Raw genomic sequence first — 19303 nt, 5'->3', positions numbered from 1 at the left:
TTGAACCAGCTTCTCTCAGTCTTCCCTCTCACACGTGCATTTGCGTGAGCAGTAAGCCAGGTTTCTGCCGCGGTCTACCGGTTGCTATGGCTTTGTTTTCTGTAATCCCTCCTGCTATTCGGGGCTAGATTCCTGACATCACAGCCGCAGGCTCTGAAACCCACCAAGGTCAATTAACCAGAGCTAACAGAGGAGGAGGAGGAGGAGGAGGACAGGGAGGAGGGGTCTTCACATGAGATGCAGCAGGGTGAGAAAAGGACAGCAGACAGGAGAAAGTGTTTTTAGGTTTTTGTGAGGCTGTAAAAACCTCCCTGCGGGCTGCTGATCCAACCATTCTGCTCTGTTACAGCCTCCCTGAGGCTTCTGTGATATTTACTGAACTTCCATTATCAGAAACCTTTAGCTATGAAGGATGGAGGTGGATTCAGGTGACAACAAAACATGTTAACAACACGTTAAAGTTTACATCATCAACTTATTGCTGGGTGTTGCTTTAAAAACCTCATCCTTTAGGGCTTGTTCCTAATATTTTGATATTAGGGATTAGCTCTAAGGTGCCCCCACCCACCTGCTGTTCAAACCTTCTGTTTGCTATAACCAATGAGAAGACACTAAAGAGCTAAATCCTCTCCATATCTCACCAACACATTTGACACTGACCACAGTTGCTGTTGTTATCTCTGCAAGCTGCTTTGCAACCCTTTTTCACTCCAGCTCCACCCCTTTATGTTGTTTTTATCGTATCTGTTATTCTTTTAAGTTAGGGAGTCTTTCTGCTGCTCTTTCCATTTCTCAATTGCAAAGTTTCACTTCGGATTTATTGCGTGAATACAGTTGCATTGTGAACTGACAGATATTTGTCCCGATGGCTAACTGAGAAATGGGGACAGGGCAGTATACGGATAGTGTGGAGATTGCATAAGGCCAATGGTTCCTCATGGTTTTGAGAAGAAAGTCAGCACGTACATTTCATGAATTCAACCATAATTTTGCGTGGGAACTAATTTTGGGAACATTCATTGCTCCTGGGTTTGATTGCTTCCCGTGTTTCCTCCCCAGCTCACAGAGCTCTCTAATCACCTGACACCCCTGTTTGTGGATACACGCCTGTCTTTCCTTTTCCTTTGTCTCTTACCCTATGTTGTTCCTCATGTTCCTAGTTTGTTTACCTTTCTGACATTGTGTTTCAGTGCCTTTTTAACCAGCCAATAAAGGATTATTTTGTGGTCTACCTCTGCAATAACCCCCATTACACATGGATGGGCCTTTAAATAACTTCAGATCAAAAGTCCTGGCTGAAGTTTAATATTACAGAACATGTCACTTCTGTTTTCTACTGGTTAGTTTAAGAGTCCTGCTGTTCTGCTGAAAGAATGACAATAAGGAGTCTTATTTTCTCAACAAGACCTCTAAAAACTGTAACATTCACTTCAATACTGCTCAGAGTCATGTTACTGTGTTTACAGTGTATCCTGAAGTGGTTTCTACTCTCTATATCACCCAGCAGTGTAAATAAGACTGATGTTGCTTGACAGGGAGAGAGGAAGCAGCACTTATGTGTCTGCTGAGAAGCTCGATCTGAGCAGGAACCACTCTGGGCTCTCTCATTTGTCTCACTGCCTTCACGGAGATGAAGTTAATGCCTCGGATTTAATGACTTAACACCGCGATTTTAACGCTGTCAAACCTTCTCAGGCGCTGAACATCCAGGGTCGGCTGAAGTTCCTTCACGGCCAGAGCCGGCAGCAGTGCGATAGCGACCGAACCACGCCGCCCCAGCTGGCACTCTTTGCCATCGCCACGCCCCTCCAGCCTCCAGCCATCCTGGAAATCAGGACGCGGAACATGATCTTCAGGACCAAACACAAGCTGGACTTCACGCCCATGGCGTGCGATGCAAAGTATATCATAGCACTGGCAAACATGATTATTTATTCTGATTATTTAATAATTTTGTTTACACTTGTTTTGGTTTTTTTTAGGGGTAAGATAGTTCTGGGATACACCGAGGCGGAGCTGAGAGTGCGAGGTTCAGGATACCAGTTCATCCACGCTGCTGACATGCTGTACTGCGCCGAAAATCACGTCCGTAGTAAGTCACAACTGTTCTACATTCTGTACGCTTCTCTGCAGCATTCAGCCTGAAAGGTTACTGGTGCAAATGACTGGAAGTACTGGAATTAAATATAGATAGAGGCCTGACTTAAAGTAAGCAAAAAACCACAACTACATTGGAAGGTGTAGGTCAAGACTGTAAAAATACACAGGTCTGACTGAACAATGATACACAGGGGAGAGCAGAGCTCTGCAGCAGTGAGGACGGGGCTGACGATCTGAAAGGAGGGAAAAGATCAGGAAGTAAAACCAAAATAAATGCAAAACAGGAAATAATTAAAAGAAGAGTATCGGTGAAACATGGAAAGAAAACAAAGACATTACAGCAAAGAGGTAGAAGGAGGCAAAAACTTGAACAAAAACTCAGTAAAAACACAAGAATCCAAAACTCAACTCAGCACAAAACCCCGGGAACATAACACCAGCCTTCATGGCAACAAGAAAGTACAAAAACTAAACCAAAATGCAGAAACTATGTGAAAAGCTGAGTACACCCCATGGTTCAGCAGCTTGTAGAACCACCTTTAGCAGCAATAAGTTGAAGTAATTGTTTCTGTATGACTTTATCAGTTTCTCACAATTATGTGGAGGAATATTAGCCCACTCTTCTTTACAGTGTTACTTCAGTTCATTGAGGTTCATGTACAGCTCTTTTAAGGTCCCACCACAGCATTTCAGTCAGGTTGAGGTTTGGACCATTTCATCACCTTCATTCTTTTCTTTTTCGGTCCCTCTGTTGTAGATTTGCTGCTGTGCTTGCATGACCCAGTTTGGTCCAAGCTTTGGTCCAAGCTTTAGCTGTCAGACAGATGTCCTCAGACTTAGACTCTAGAATACTTTGCTACACAGAGAAGTTCATGGTCGACTCAGTGACTGCAAGCTGTCCAGGTCCTGTGGCTGCAAGGCAAGCCCGAATCAACACCCCACTGCTCTGACAGATGGTATGAGGTGTTTGTACTGATAAGCTGAGTTTGGTTTTGTCTGTTATGCTCAAACATCTTCACTGGGCTGGTATAATCTGTACAAAGGAGATTGTTCCAGAAGTCTTGTGGTTTGTTCAGATGCAGCTTTGCAGACTTAAGCCGTGCTGCCGTGTTCTTTTTAGAAAGAAGAGGCTCTCCTGGGTAATAATGGAACCACCATGAACTTCAACATTTAACATGCTAACTGAGGCCTGTGGAGTCTGAGATGTAGCTCTTGGGTTTTTTGAAGCATTGCACGGTCTGACTGTGGAGTGAATTTACTGGTACATCCACTGCTCAGAGAATTGTCACTATGTTAACACACCTGAATGCTCCAGACCAGCACACATCCCCAACTTCTTCTATAGACGTGCACATATGTGCAGATTTGATTAGCAGTACCTGGCTAGTACTTAATTGTTATGGAGGGACTAAGGGTGCACTTAGTGAGGAGGCAGCTGATCTTTGATCTGTTATGTGTTATCACACGGAAGATATATAATGTTTAATGAATGTATACAAGAATGTGACAGATTATAGAGTTTCTTTCTGGTACAAACTGGGTCTTTGGAGGAGGACTGAGTTCATTTCAAGATTAATTTTAAGATTAAGAAGTTCTGACCTTCCACTAAAGGAAGGTCAGAACTTCTTTTGTGGGCACTCAGGTCTTTTGTATGCAGGAAAATCCCTAGTTTTGTTTTTGTTTTTACAGATGTTGTAGGTCGGGTTGAGATTTGTCCTATGGCGAAATAGTTGCCCATATGTGACTCAGAGGACGAGAGTATTCTTGTGATTATTTTCCAACCTATAAATAACCTTTTAAATTGCTGCAGGTCAAGTTTGATGCACATCACATCTGGCCATTTCTGAGGAATCCGTTGTAGGCACACAGGAAACATATAGGACAGAAAATGTCCCATTAGAGTCAGTGCATAATCTCCTCTATGATCTATAATCTGTAATCTGAGTCAGAGTTTACTGACCTCACGTGTGGCTCATCATTACATGTCAAACACATGTAGCTCACAAACAGGCGCTCATGGATGAGGAGCCAGAGTCAAGTGTCCTACTTACCTCGTGTACCGAATGACCCGGTTATGTGTAACCATGGCGCCGAGCAACGCCCGCACCACCACCACCAGGCACATCTCACACACGTACATACACATACATGCTGTGTGCATTTACTCATGCATACAGAATGGGAGATGTATGCATAGAAACGCAGAGATGCACATTCAGCATGCTCGGATGAACACAGATGGGAGGCGAGGTAAATCACTTCTATATCATAGACCCCGTGTAATAAAACCAGAACACAAAAATTCCCTCATAATGACAATAAGAGCAGATAAACTGTGTAGGATGATTTCACGTTTTTGGTGATTTGGAGGAAGAAAGCAGATGATTCATTTTGTTTACTTTTTTTTTTTAAACACAAACGTGTTTTAAACCAAGACTGCTAATCCGGTTCAGGATTTCTTAAAACATCTGTAGATCTGCGAAGTTCAGGGTTTCTGTTGGTATAGTACAAACTGATCTCCACTAAATCTGTGCGTCTTTTTATTTACCATGAACAAAAAATGACGTTACATTAGCTTATGTATCTTATTAGCCCTAAGTGAAGACAGATGATGTTGGCTCTGTTATTTGATGTCACAAAGTAGAAATAGTATCATGTATTCTGTCTGTGTCTCCTTTCATGTGACACAAAAACTGACGTTTGTCTGAGGAGTAAAAAACAAGAGCTGATGCCTGACCGATACAGTGGTTTTAAGACCAAAACCAGTACAGATACCATCACCGATATTTGGTGATTTAAAACTATGATATATGAGTTGATATTTTTCTTTCAGATGCACAAAACATAAACAGATTTCCCCAACTTTTTTATGTGCAGTTTTTTTATTTGCTTGTTTACACTCTGCCCGACTCTGCTCAGATCAGATGGTTGCTTGCAGCGTTCCAGTTGGAACGCTGACACTCATAATATACTTAAAGGCTGTTTCTCCTGTCTCTTCTTTACTTTTTTGTTTATCACACCTTCAAAATGTCAATACCAATATATCAGCCAGTGTCTTATATCGATATATCGGCGGGGCAGATTGTAATCATCCTAGGTCTGATTGTGGGTTTTTGAACATTAGAGCACTGATGAATTCTTTGTTTGGTGTTTTAGTTTTGTTTATTCATTTTTATGTTTTCTGGAGTGTTTGGGGGGTTTTTGGTTTCTATTATAATTTAGTTGTAATTTTAGAGTGTGAATGTTAATTTTTGAGTGTTCCCTCTGTTTCCTGTCTTGTCATCTTTTGTGTGCAGTTCCCTAATCAGTTATAGCTCTGACTTCTTGTTTTATTTTGATAGCTTCTCATCTCTAGCATCTAGTGTTAAATTTTACTTACTCCCCAGACACATTGTCTTTCATTAGCTTCACCTGTGTCTCATAATCCAGCTGTGTCCACTCCCCCTGATACTTCTTTTTAAAAACCAGAGCAATCAGATGTTCAAGGATCTATAAACCTAACAGCTGTATCTCTTTCCTATTGTCACATTTTACCTGTAAGTATTTGAGGACAACAAAGGGACAAAGAGGGGCATGTATTACTTTAGTTGAAGTTTCATAGATATCACCCTTGAATTTATCCAACCAGCACTGTGTGAGCAACACAGGGGATAATTATTTCTTTTTTCCCCAAGTAATATTTTTTTATTTTTCTTTCTTTTCCACAGTGTATGTTTGAGTGGTGATCCTTTTCTCTGTACCCCTCGGGAAAATGCCAGTGTTTACATCACATATATCCATGTTGGTATTTGTCAGCAAGTCTGCTTTGAAGAAAATTTACAGACCTACAGTTCAATCTTAAATGTTACTTTACAGATCCATCCCTTTGTTATTTAATTAAAATAAATTATCCATCTCTCTCTTCTGTTTATTGACTTCCTGAAGCTTCTCTGTGTGGGTTCAAGCTTAAAAATATTTTTCAGAAACAGCAATTGTTTCAGAGCAAGTTTTTAAAAAAATAATTAAAAAAAATCTTGTGCTGGTTTTGTAGTCTCGCCCTTGTTTTTGACATTAGAAAGCTCAGAAACACGAGCTGCACCTCGATTACACGAGCACAGGCCGTGGAAGATGAGGAACTCATGAAAATGAAGCTTTGGCGTCACATCGCTGTGTGCAAACAGCACGTGTAACATGTACATGTAGCCAAAGCCAGCATCGGCAGCACATCCTGCTGAGCTAAGGGAGCATTAGTGAGTGAGTGTGTGCAGACAGCAGAGGCTCTAACGTGTCCTCTGTCTTTCCAGTGATAAAGACGGGTGAGAGCGGCCTCACCGTCTTTAGGCTGCTCACCAAGGACAACAGGTGGAAGTGGGTCCAGGCCAACGCCCGGCTCATTTACAAGAACGGCAAGCCAGACTACATCATCGCCACTCAGAGGCCTTTGGCGTGAGTGTTTCTTGATTCCAGTGTGATTTTTTTTTTTTCTTCTTCTTCTTCTTTATTTAATTTCTCCTCTCTAATGGATTCATTCACAGGGACGAAGAAGGAGGGGAACACCTGAGGAAGCGATCTATGCATCTCCCCTTCACCTTTGCCACCGGTGAGGCTTTGCTCTACCAAACTGGGTATCCGCTGCACGGCTTCTCCGACCCGCTCCAGGGCAAAGCCAGAGGCAGCAAGTCCAAGAAAAGCAAAGGAGAGAAGGGCTCTTCAGATGAGCTGGACCCAAAGTCCCTACTGGGGGCGCTGATGAGTCAGGATGAGTCCGTATACGTATGCCAGCCAGATACGGAGCCTAAAGTGTCCTACCACGGCACTCTTTTCAGTGAGCAGCAGAGCAGGGCTGATGGTCTGGGTGCTTTGTTCAGTGGTGACAGCTGGTATGTCGTCTCTAGCGAGGAGTCGCCAGGGGAACGCAACGGCAAAACCTCCAGTTTTGACCCCCTTCTGACCACATTGGACTCTCTGTCTCTCGACGGAGAGGAAACATGCTCCAACAGCGAACTGTTCAGCGCCCTGGAGAATCTGGGCCTAAATGCCGAGGACCTGGAGCGGCTGCTGCTGGACGAGAGGATGATGCATGTGGAACTGGACCCAGATCACATCCCAACTCTCAGTGACCTTCTCACCAACAACGAAATCCTCTCCTACATTCACGACTCTCTGGAGGGTGCGAGCGAGAGGCAGGAACAGGTGAACACAGGCAGATTTGGGTCCTCAAACCACCAGTCAAACTCAGATTCTGCCCAAAGTGTCTCCCAGCAGGTGTGCTTGACTGCTGGACCAGTGACGGGGAGACCTGACAGTCACTGGGTGGTACGGACGGGGAATCACCACAACCGTCATCACACCAACGATAACAAAGCCACGGAGCTGGACAGCAAACATGCGAACGCTCCACAGTGGCAGCTGCAACAGGAACAGCTCTCTGCCCCCCTCCAGTACCTGCAGGTAAGCAATGAGAGCACTCTGTTGTCTGGCTTCCAGAATAATCCGCACGGACCGACTTTAAACGGGTCTTGCATCCCAAATGGACTCTCAGCTTTTCCCCCAAGCGTGGTTGCTGGACACCAACATTACAGCGTCAGTGGCACAGACGGCGCAGTGTTAAATGACTCTACGTTACAGGAGGTCTGTCAAAGTTTGGTGAGCACTGTGCAGCCCTACCAGCTGCTGGGACACCATAAGCAGGAACAGACTGAGGAGCTGGAGCAGTTACTGGTCCTGACACAGCCACCGCACAGTGTACCATCTTTAGAGACCTACGGTGTGTTTGCTGCCACCCAAGACTCCACTCACAGCAAGGTGAGAGACTGTGGAAATATAGGTTCAACCTGAAACTGAATTAGCCAGAAGGTTAATCGCATGACCCAAATAGGTCATAATCATAGATGTGTGTGTGTGTGTGTGTGTGTGTGTATATATATATATATATATATATATTAGGGGTGCAACGATACACAAAATTCACGGTTCAGTTCGGTTCGATACTTTGGTGTCACGGTTCGATATTTTTTCGATACAAAAAAAATGTTCATGCCTTTTTAATTTGTCATTTATTAAAATTATAAATATATATTTTAACTCAAAAGTACAGTTTTTAAATTTAATGTTGCTGAAACAAAAGTAATTAAAAAAATAAATATATCTCAGGGCTCTCAAAATTTCAAAATCCCTGGTAGCCCTTCGGGCAGGGACTCTTCAGTTTTTGGTAGCCCAAAATAAATGTAAGTAGCCCGAATAAAAAAGAGAGCAATTTTTTGATTGATGTTTTGTTTCCTGTTTTGTTTCCTTTACAATATTATACATTAAAGTATAATATTGTAAAGGAAACAAAACATTAATCAAAAAATTGTTGAAAAACAAATTACAACATTGTATAAAAATTACAATCATCAACTCAAATACTTGGTTCTAATTGAACAGAAATTTCTATGAACTTGTAAGAACTGTGTAGGACATGAATCAGTCTGTGTCAGATCCTGAATTTGAAATTTCCACTGAAGTCACGGGTAAGAGACAAGTGGAACCAAGATCTAGGCCATTTGCTTTTTGAAGTTCGCAAAGACTGCTAAATTTTGCCAGTGGTAGTTCACTCTTTGCAACATAGTACGCTGTTCTAAACAGATTTTTCAGGTTTATTTTTAGTATGTTATTTGCAATTGGTGTTTGTTCTGGGAAAGATATTGCAGACTGAGCAATAATGCATTTCTTGCATTTCTCATGGGTTCTAATGGGGGCCTTTCTTAAAATGACTGGTCCCAGTAACAAAGGCGCTTGTCGACTCAGAAATCGAGAGAAAACCAACAACACACCCGGCAGAACATTATGTTATTTACACGGGTGCACATAAGTGGTCCGCATGTGCGCATTCGCTGTCAAAATAAAAGACGCGCACCAGATAAGAAGTTGCAACGCGCGTTTGCGTCCATATAAAAAGCACTGTTTTTGTCCGCTAGAGTGGGATTTTCACGGCACATTCCGCACCACATCTCTGTGCGTTCATCATTTGTTTGAAGCCAGCTCACCTCCTGCAACCACTTTTCCGAGAATACGTGCTTCTTTTGTGGTTCGGACTCCTTCTGACATTTCTTTGGAGGTGGAGGAACACCAAAGTAATTGCTTAAAGGAGCTTCTTCGACATCTTTAAGAGTTCTAAACAAATGTCTGTCCTCCTCCAGAAAATCTTATGTACGCAAACACGCGTTGCAACTTCATATCTTGTGCGCGTTTTTTTTTTTTTTTTTTTTTTGACAGCGAATGCGCACCTGCGGACCACTTATGTGCACCCCCGGTTATATAGCTCGTCATATTGCAGCCACAGAAATTCTTTTGTCCATGAAACCATAAAGCTGCACTTTCTTTTTGCCTTATAGTCTGATTTGTCATAACTTTTCCGTTTTGTGGTAAGCTTTTCTTTGGCTGTCACTTCTTCACCCTGACCTGTCTTATTTGGCTCAGCAGAACTAAAATATATATCCTGCTGCTTTTACACACACACACATAACGGTCAGCGATTCTCTGCGCGATCAACTTCTCACATGTTTAAGCTTGCTGTGGGAGATTTCACTTGTCATGTTTGCATAGTAAGCTAACGATTGATAAGACGATGTCAGAGGAATTGGTGCGCAAATTATCATCACTCACCAATCAGTACTGTCGCTCTCTATACACAGTTCGCGCGATTGCAAAGTGAAAGCAAAAAACAAGTGCAAATTCAAACGCGATTTCAATATGTCACATATTGACAGTGGCTCACCAATGCCAATGACATAATTACCCAGCTACATTTCCGAAAGAATGCAAAAGCATTGACATATATTTTTCCTTCCTACAATAGCCCGACGGGCAGGGCAGAGATAGATTTTGGTAGCCCGACTGGGGTTGCAAAATCGCTAGCCCGACGTCCCGGGGCTAGCGATTTTGCAAGCCCTGTATCTGATTGAGGAATCACTCATCTTTGGAAAAGAGAGTTTATTACAGAGAAATGGCTCTTTCCAAAATAAAAGCTATACTATACGCTTCTTCTGGGCTATATTCTCAGCAGCATATTGTAGCGGGTCAGGGCTGTTCGGGGTTCTGTTTGTACAGTTATGTTTTGTTTATGTTGCCATAGTGACGGGTGACGCCTTCTCGCTGCGACGGTGTGTCCTTCCGGGGTCAGAGGGCGCCCTGTGTGTTGTTGTTGTTGTTGTTGCTGTGCGGTTGCCGCGCTGAGCAGTTAGCTAGCGGCAGTGTTCTTCTGCAGATGTCAATAAACGGCTGTGCTCCCTGGCTAGCTCACGGGAAGCAAGACCAAACGACACCTCCGTCTTCTCGTTGTCTGAGCTCGCCACATTGGTGTCAGAAGTGGGATGATGGTGGCACCCCATGTTCTGACCCGAGTGACTTTTCCCCCGCCGGTCGTGACCGGCCGGTGCGCCAAAAGAAGGCACCTGGACATTTGCAAAGTGAAAGCAAAAAACAAGCGCAAATTCAAACGCGATTTCAATATGTCACATATTGACAGTGGCTCACCGATGCCAATGACATAATTACCCAGCTACATTTCAGAAAGAATGCAAAAGCATTGACATATATTTTTCCTTCCTACAATAGCCCGACGGGCAGGGCAGAGATAGATTTTGGTAGCCCGACTGGAAAAATCGCTAGCCCTGGGACGTCGGGCTAGCGATTTTGCAAGCCCTGTGTTACAGGCATGGCCCTTTAAGGATGAAGCCTGATGGGAAATGTATTCGGGATATGTGTAGCGGGACTGCCTGGTGTGTGTGTGAAGAGAGAGAGCGGAGAAGGGGAAAAAGTAACGGTTAGCGACAGAAGAGACGAAAAGAAAATAAATAAAAGGAATATAATAACTCCCTCGACAGCCAGAGTTGTGTCGGCGATGCTCGCTGTGAGTAAACTGTTTCAGCCCACTGTACGCGGTGTTCGTGCCTTAGAGAAGAAATAAAGTTCGGTGAAGCAGTTTCCTACGCCTCCTTCGATCTTTTTGCTAGCGGAGTTGACCTGTATAGTAAGCTGTTGCCAGCTACGAGTCAGTTACGGAACCTTCAAGTAACTGACAGAGGTTTCCTTACTACGGTTCGGGGCCGTGGATCTGGCGCGGTAACACCTGTATCTGATTGAGGAATCACTCATCTTTGGAAAAGAGAGTTTATTACAGAGAAATGGCTCTTTCCAAAATAAAAGCTATACTATACGCTTCTTCTGGGCTATATTCTCAGCAGCATATTGTAGCGGGTCAGGGCTGTTCGGGATTCTGTTTGTACAGTTATGTTTTGTTTATGTTGCCATAGTGACGGGTGACGCCTTCTCGCTGCGACGGTGTGTCCTTCCGGGGTCAGAGGGCGCCCTGTGTGGTGTTGTTGTTGTTGTTGTTGCTGTGCGGTTGCCGCGCTGAGCAGTTAGCTAGCGGCAGTGTTCTTCTGCAGATGTCAATAAACGGCTGTGCTCCCTGGCTAGCTCACGGGAAGCAAGACCAAACAACACCTCCGTCTTCTCGTTGTCTGAGCTCGCCACATTGGTGTCAGAAGTGGGATGATGGTGGCAACCCATGTTCTGACCCGAGTGACTTTTCCCCCACCAGTCGTGACCGGCCGGTGCGCCAAAAGAAGGCACCTGGACATTTGCAGGACTTTGTGTGGGGCAATGGGGTTGTCGGGGACGACTGACCCCTTAGGTGGGGGGCTATGTAGCGGGTCAGGGCTGTTCGGGGTTCTGTTTGTACAGTTATGGTTTGTTTATGTTGCCATAGTGACGGGTGACGCCCTCTCGCTGCGACGGTGTGTCCTTCCGGGGTCAGAGGGCGCCCTGTGTGTTGTTGTTGTTGTTGCTGTGCGGTTGCCGCGCTGAGCAGTTAGCTAGCGGCAGTGTTCTTCTGCAGATGTCAATAAACGGCTGTGCTCCCTGGCTAGCTAACGGGAAGCAAGACCAAACGATACCTCCGTCTCCTCCTTGTCTGAGCTCGCCACAATATTAAACATATCAGGTCCCCATAAGGAGAATCATGTGCTAACGGCTGTCTAAATGACTCGGGTAAAGTTTGTAGCATGCATGCTTGTTGTTTTTGTCTGCTTCCACTTGTCTTTGCACTAGGATGATGTCGGCGTAAATGTGCAGTCATATTCGTTGTGTTCCCACTAGTGCTGTCAGCGTTAATCTCGTTGAAATGACGTTAACGCCACAACACGGCAAATCTCCGTTAACGAGCTACCCCTGCGTGGGGCTAGACGGCCAACACGTTAACGAGCTAACTGCGCTAACACACTAGTTCCCACCCATGTAATTGAGCATTGCGTGGCACATCCAACATACTGTTTTACTTTAGTCCATGACGCGCTTACCTTCAGGGTCATACGTCACATGAAAACCAAAATAATTCCAAACGCCAGATCTGAATGAGGGTGGGGGAGGTTCAATTTGCCATGTTGCAAGGAGAGCTTAACTTCTGTCTCGCTAGCTTGCCCTGCGCTCTTCCTTCTGACAATGCTGTCTGTGTTGAACACTCAGTGGATCTGCGCTCGACAGTGCAGCCTAGGCGGAGTAGTCGAACGCAGATTCACTGAGCGCTCAACACAGACAGCATGTCAGAAGGAAAGTTGATAAAATAAATTACAAATGTTGTATTGTTCGATACATATGCGTACCGAAACGAAAGCACTGTATCGAACGGTTCAATATCGATACGGGTATCGTTGCACCCCTAATATATATATATATATATATATTAGGGGTGCAACGATACTAGCGAGACAGAAGTTAAGCTCTCCTTGCAACATGGCAAATTGAACCTCCCCCACCCTCATTCAGATCTGGCGTTTGGAATTATTTTGGTTTTCATGTGACGTATGACCCTGAAGGTAAGCGCGTCATGGACTAAAGTAAAACAGTATGTTGGATGTGCCACGCAATGCTCAATTACATGGGTGGGAACTAGTGTGTTAGCGCAGTTAGCTCGTTAACGTGTTGGCCGTTTAGCCCCATGCACGGGCGATCAGGGGTAGCTTGTTAACGGAGATTTGCCGTGTTGTGGCGTTAAGGTCATTTCAACGAGATTAACCTGAAAGCACTAGTGGGAACACAACGAATATGACTGCACATTTACGCTGACATCATCCTAGTGCAAAGACAAGTGGAAGCAGACAAAAACAACAAGCATGCATGCTACAAACTTTACCCAAGTCATTTAGACAGCCGTTAGCACATGATTCTCCTTATGGGGACCTGATATGTTTAATATGCTGCTGAGAATATAGCCCAGAAGAAGCATTTAGTATAGCTTTTATTTTGGAAAGAGCCATTTCTCTGTAATAAACTCTCTTTTCCAAAGATGAGTGATTCCTCAATCAGATACAGGGCTCGCAATATCGCTAGCCCGACGTCCCGGGGCTAGCAATTTTTCCAGTCGGGCTACCAAAATCTATCTCTACTAATCTACCCCGTCGGGCTATTGTAGGAAGGAAAAATATATGTCAATGCTTTTGCATTCTTTCGGAAATGTAGCTGGGTAATTATGTCTTTGGCATCGGTGAGCCACTGTCAATATGTGACATATTGAAATCGCGTTTGAATTTGCACTTGTTTTTTTTTGCTTTCACTTTGCAATCGCGCGAACTGTGTATAGAGAGCGACAGTACTGATTGGTGAGTGGTGATAATTTGCGCACCAATTCCTCTGACATCGTCTTATCAATCGTTAGCTTACTACGCAAACATGACAAGTGAAATCTCCCGCAGCAAGCTTAAACATGTGAGAGGTTGATCGCGCAGAGAATCGCTGAGCGTTATGTGAGTGCCTGTGTAAAAGCAGCAGGATATATATTTTAGTTCTGCTGAGCCAAATAAGACAGGTCAGGGTGAAGAAGTGACAGCCAAAGAAAAGCTTACCACAAAACGGAAAAGTTATGACAAATCAGACTATAAGGCAAAAAGAAAGTGCAGCTTTATGGTTTCATGGACAAAAGAATTTCTGTGGCTGCAATATGACGAGCTAAATAACCGGGGGTGCACATAAGTGGTCCGCAGGTGCGCATTCGCTGTCAAAATAAAAAACACGCACAAGGGTTAGGGTTAAATTTAAAAACTGTACTTTTGAGTTAAAATATATATTTATAATTTTAATAAATGACTAATTAAAAAGGCATGAACATTTTTTTTGTATCGAAAAAATATCGAACCGTGACACCAAAGTATCGAACCGAACCGTGAATTTTGTGTATCGTTGCACCCCTAATAAATATATATATATATATATATATATATATATGAAAGAGAGATTGAGAGAGAGAGAGATTTGCATGGCTCTCTGAGCCAGAAGTGGCCGTATTTGGACGAGACGATGATGTACTGAGTTATCAGCTAACACTAGCTAGCTTGGTTAGCATCCAAAATTAGAAAAAAAACAGACGGGATAAAAACGGATATCTGCTAGTTAATGCCAAGCAACAGACTAATAAACTACAAGGCTTACACTCAGCCTAACTGGAGCATCGACATCTTGGATGGTCTGTTAGTACAATTAAGCCATATTAATTGTCAGATAATGAAAATACTGTGAAAGATAGCTAGTAGGTACCTTTCATTAGTTAGCCTCAGATGTCCATAGTGGCTACTTCTCGTCAGACCTGTTTGCTGTGGTTAGGTTTGTGACTCCAGCCAGCTCACAAGGCCTGAAGATGCCCTCAAATATCATTGACCATCAACAAATCCAGGGCCGCAGAATCTAGAAACTCCAACCCTTTAGCCTTGTGCTGCTCTCTTTCACTGTCATGACCATGGATTTTTTTTTCCAAGTCAACGCACAAAGGCTGCGGGCTGGCATGGAGCTCAGAGTACACTGTGATGATGTGATCAGACATCCCATGTAAATAAGACAAGGGATAGATGGGTCAGAGCAGCACTGCCTAAGAAAACAGTCACTGGGAGTTGGGATAAGTGAAAGGTTAGAGTCAGGGCTAGTTTACTAGGAAGGTTATTTTTATTTGTGATGAATGTGTTTGAAGGGCTTGGTGTTAACGCTGGATTACAGTGTGTGCTTTTAGTGCAGGCACTATTGAGACCTGAAGGATAAACCCTTTGTCTGTCTGACTTTGTACAGATCTTAATTTGTTGGTGGGATTTTGATGATTCCAACACAAACAGGAAACAAAGCTAGCTAAGGTTAGCCAGCTAGTTGTTCCAGATCAAACGCAAATTTATTTTCAGAACCAGTTTCTGGTCTTGGTTTCTGGTTCTGTTTCCTTCACACAGTCCCCATTTATAAAGTACCTTACAAACTCTAACATTACGGGTAACATGTGGATTTTCCTGTTTTAGTGCAACTAGCCAAGCAAACCGCTTACTGCTTAAGACACAAAGAGTGAAAGATCTTTCCCGAAAGTCTTTGGTTTTTAACGTAAAACTCATTGTTGCAGCCAGAGGAAGTACAAACGTGTGCCTGCCAAGACTTAATTTTAGACTCTTTGTTTTCCACAAGGAGTTCGGTCACTAGTTAACCAACACTGACTCTGAAGACAGTCCTGTCTGAAAACATGAGCACATTTGCCATCAAAGTAAAGTTGTGTTGCTTTAATTGTGTTGCTTAAGGCACAATTAAGATGGTAAGACACAACTTTTACTGAAGGGTTGCAGTCAAAGTTTGGCAACCTGTTAGCAACCAAAGTAATCACAATTGACCTCTTTCTTGCTAGTGACTGTTAGCAACCACTAGCGAAAGGTGGTTACCAAGCAGTCTTTAGGCCTGTGTGAACGGGGCTTTAGCAATCAATTTCACAGGGACTGCCAGCAACCACGCGCAACAAGTTGAGGAATATATATTTTTCCAGTGCAACTGGTGGTTGCCAGATGGTTGCCAACGTGCCTCAAGGCCTGTGTGTCTGAGGCCTGAGCAACTGGCCATTTTTAAACTACTTTATCAACTAATGATATGAACTGGCTGTCACCAGATTCACTCAGAGTGGCCACGCTGGTCTCTCAGGTATTTTAGCTGATGCTACATGAGAGTTAGGGTTAATGAGAGTTTGAGTCTTAAATCTTTCCATAGTTAAATCTTGAAATGTAAGTGTGTTGCTAAGAGCTTAGTAACAGTTCACCACTTTCACCTATGGTGTTAAATAATGAATGCTACTCCACGAATGAAGGTAGAAACATGACACTTTACTGTCACGTGTTGCAGAGAAAAGCCTTAAACTGAGTTTCAAGACTGTTTTTACTGTTCACGAGTTAGATACCCAGCTAGTAGTTATAAAAGCCTGAATAAAATCCATTATTTTGAGGTGTTTTATTTGAGATGTTGGTATTTAAAACAGTGCAGGCATTCTGATGTTTGGATCCTGTTAGACTCACAACAGCCAATTCTAAACTCAGCTCCCCATAACATCATTTAAATTGCCTAATGAGACCCAAAAATGTTCAGGAGAAACGGGAACTTGTCTTTAAAGTCCAACCAAACCCTTTTCCAGTAATAACTAAGCAGAGCAGAGAAAGGTCCTAAAAACACTGATCTATTGGAGTACAAGTTGGAGGTCTAGAGAAATTCCCATTGTAAAACATAATGAGGGAATGAGACCTCGCCAGTTGGCGCTGCCAGATTTAGGCTTGAAGGTTTATAACAAGTCTGCATTGTTAACTTGGCAATAAAAGCCCAACGTGAAGCTTGTGTGACAGAAAAAGGGCTCACGTAGCATGTTGCTCCAGTGCTAATGATTTTGTGACATACTGCATTGTTGAAATTTGCTCAGTAGTTGTCATAGTAGCTTTTTGCTGGTGTTTGGAGCCAAAAAACAAACTGAGACATGACAAAAGAGATGTGATGAAACAGGAGCACAGAGCAGCAAAGCGACGGCAGTGAGAAGGAGTACAATAATGAATAGAATAAGGTCGGGATGCCCCAGAGATGGACGACCCCAGCAGGCATCCATTCATCCCCTCCCCATTCAGCCTCTGCTGTTATTCTTCAGGGTCAGTGGCTGTCGCTGAAAGAAAAATACTGGCAGGCTGACCAGTCAAGCATGAGCGGCACTGACCTACAATTTGACTGTCATCATTACCTAATGCTGCGAATGCAGTGAGGAGGGGGGAGGGAGGGGGAGGCAGCCAGAGAGAGGCACAGCTCTGCTGTGAACAGATTACACGGTTTTACAGCGCGTTTGGACCACTGAAGAAAAGAAATAATTAACATGAACAATAATGAATGAGGTTAAAGCCTTCTACAACTCATAAGAAAAGTGAGTAGAACACCACCAACACTTCTTTTCATTCATGTGAGTAAAGCAGACAACAAATTAGTTTTCATTAGAACGACTCATCCTTCCAGCAGAGGTTTCTATATGTAGCTAGCTGTGTAATTCACTAAACTGCAGCACTTTCACACAGACATCTGCTATTGTCCATTTTTACTTAAATTTCTTTTCAACTTAACCTTGAAAAGTGAATCGATATCTTTCCGTTATGGAGTTTTTTTCTTGGAGACAGTTTTTTCTTGGACATCTGCCAGTTCTAGAAATTACTTCATTTTTTTGGACATTTGACAGTTTTTTTAGTTTTGTTATTGGTTGTTTGGGGAGAGATACATTTTTTCTAAAACTGTGCCCTTTTTCTCAGAAATTAGTATGTTTTTCTTACAGTGTGACCCTGTTGTGTTGTTTCTCAGCTGGAGAATGGCTGCCTCCTTGGAGCCGCAAGCACGGCGTACGTCACGACGTGTCTGATGTCCAATGGGAACGCAGTGGCCACAGGCGACATCCCAGTCCCATGCCCAGATGAACTTCCTGCCCTTCAGGACTCCCAGAAATCTGGATTTTTCCTCTGAGAAGGTAGAACAGAAAAGAGAAGAGGAAAAACAGACTGTGTCTGCATTTGACAATCATGATTTTATAAGGATGCAAACTAAAAAGACTTCAGATCAGCTTCTCTTTAATAGCATTTGTTTCATCTCACCTGTGCTGCTCAGAAAACCTCAGATCTCCTCTGGTAGAGGAAGAGGACGAGCTCTCTCTGAAAGTGTCCATATCTGGTTCAAACATGTGGTCCTGACGATCTGACCGCAACTGGGTTTTTGCTGTCAAGCCAAAACTCATCACTTTGTGACCGGTGTGTAAACAGTTAATCGAACAGAAAATAAGTGGAAGACGCAATTACACTCAATTACTGCACTTTTTTATCTTTATTATCTCTCTTTGGTGCTCAAAATAAGAAACGTCAACAAAAAGGCCGGTTTTAGTGGCACATAATGTGAAAACTGAACTATTCAAGTACTGCCGGCTATTTTTTTAACTGTATGCACACCCAGCTGTTGGTTTAGGTTCAGGCTGAAATGATCTTCAAGTTTAAAAGACTTTAACTCTCAAACCACTGAGCTGTTTTTCCTGATTAAAATAACTTAGGGGGTTTATTAATTACACTCATTTCAGTTCATTTTTTTATGTTAAGAACTCTGTTATAATATGTCGGAGCTTCAGTTACACTAATTAGAGATGCTTTAGAAGCATAACAGCTACTTATACACACACGTTTGTAGTTGTAATAATTTACTGTACCCATTAACCTAACTTCCATTAACTTGAGTGTGATAGAATCTATCCTGCTTGTTCCTATGAAAACCTTTTTGATCACCACTTTATATTCATGCAAATATCTTGAAAAATATAGAAATAAATACAAATATTCAAGTAATAAAATAAATACAGGCAAACACTTTGAGCATGAGCTTTGAGAAGTGATCTCTATGGTAGTTGAGAAGGACCAAAACTTACACGCTGAGCATTAATAAAAATAAAATATCACATATGCTGCATCAAGCAACAGCAATCAGTCAGCGAATCTTTATTTGTATAGCATCTTTCATGCAGCTCAGTGCAGTTTAATGTACTTGATTGATGAATGACGAGATGGTAATAAGACATTAGCTTGCAATGTTAGCCAATTTTAAAATAAAATAAAAAGGCAGCAGATGAAGTAAAACAGAAATTTTAAATGGTCTTTGGACATGATGAAAGTAAAACAGATGAAATAATAAATAAAGATATATAAAATAAGGTCAGATAAAATACAATAAAAAGCAAAAAATAAAAAATAAATAGAATAAAATGTTTATTAATGAAAAAGGTCTAATGAGTAAGTAAAATTAAAATAATTTAATTCAGTAACAATCCTGAAGAACTTTTTATCAATGATTTGCAGATTGCATGTAATTGCCAACTTGACCCCATTCAGTTGCAGACTGATTG

General features: G+C 42.7%; 1 protein-coding gene across 5 annotated transcripts in view; it reads left to right on the top strand.

Annotated features, from left to right (window-relative positions):
* Positions 1–19089, top strand: part of ahr1b (aryl hydrocarbon receptor 1b) — a 72839-nt gene extending 53750 nt beyond the window's left edge. For 3 of the 5 annotated variants that reach the window (XM_040051373.1, XM_040051372.1, XM_040051370.1), the window contains 5 exons: positions 1696–1901; positions 1983–2092; positions 6384–6525; positions 6615–7884; positions 17728–19089. In XM_040051373.1, the coding sequence (XP_039907307.1) occupies positions 1696–1901; positions 1983–2092; positions 6384–6525; positions 6615–7884; positions 17728–17886 (1887 nt within the window). In that variant the 3' untranslated portion in view covers positions 17887–19089. Of the gene's footprint in view, positions 1–1695; positions 1902–1982; positions 2093–6383; positions 6526–6614; positions 7885–17727 lie in introns of those variants that run through there. The other 2 variants (XM_040051374.1, XM_040051375.1) reach the window with 2 other exon arrangements.
* Positions 19090–19303: the final 214 nt, after the last annotated feature.

Source organism: Simochromis diagramma, unplaced genomic scaffold (assembly GCF_900408965.1).
Source record: "Simochromis diagramma unplaced genomic scaffold, fSimDia1.1 OVJJ01000107.1, whole genome shotgun sequence".
Lineage (NCBI taxonomy): Eukaryota > Metazoa > Chordata > Actinopteri > Cichliformes > Cichlidae > Simochromis > Simochromis diagramma.
The sequence above is the reverse complement of the archived record's forward strand: the minus strand, read 5'-3'. Positions and strand labels throughout refer to the sequence as shown.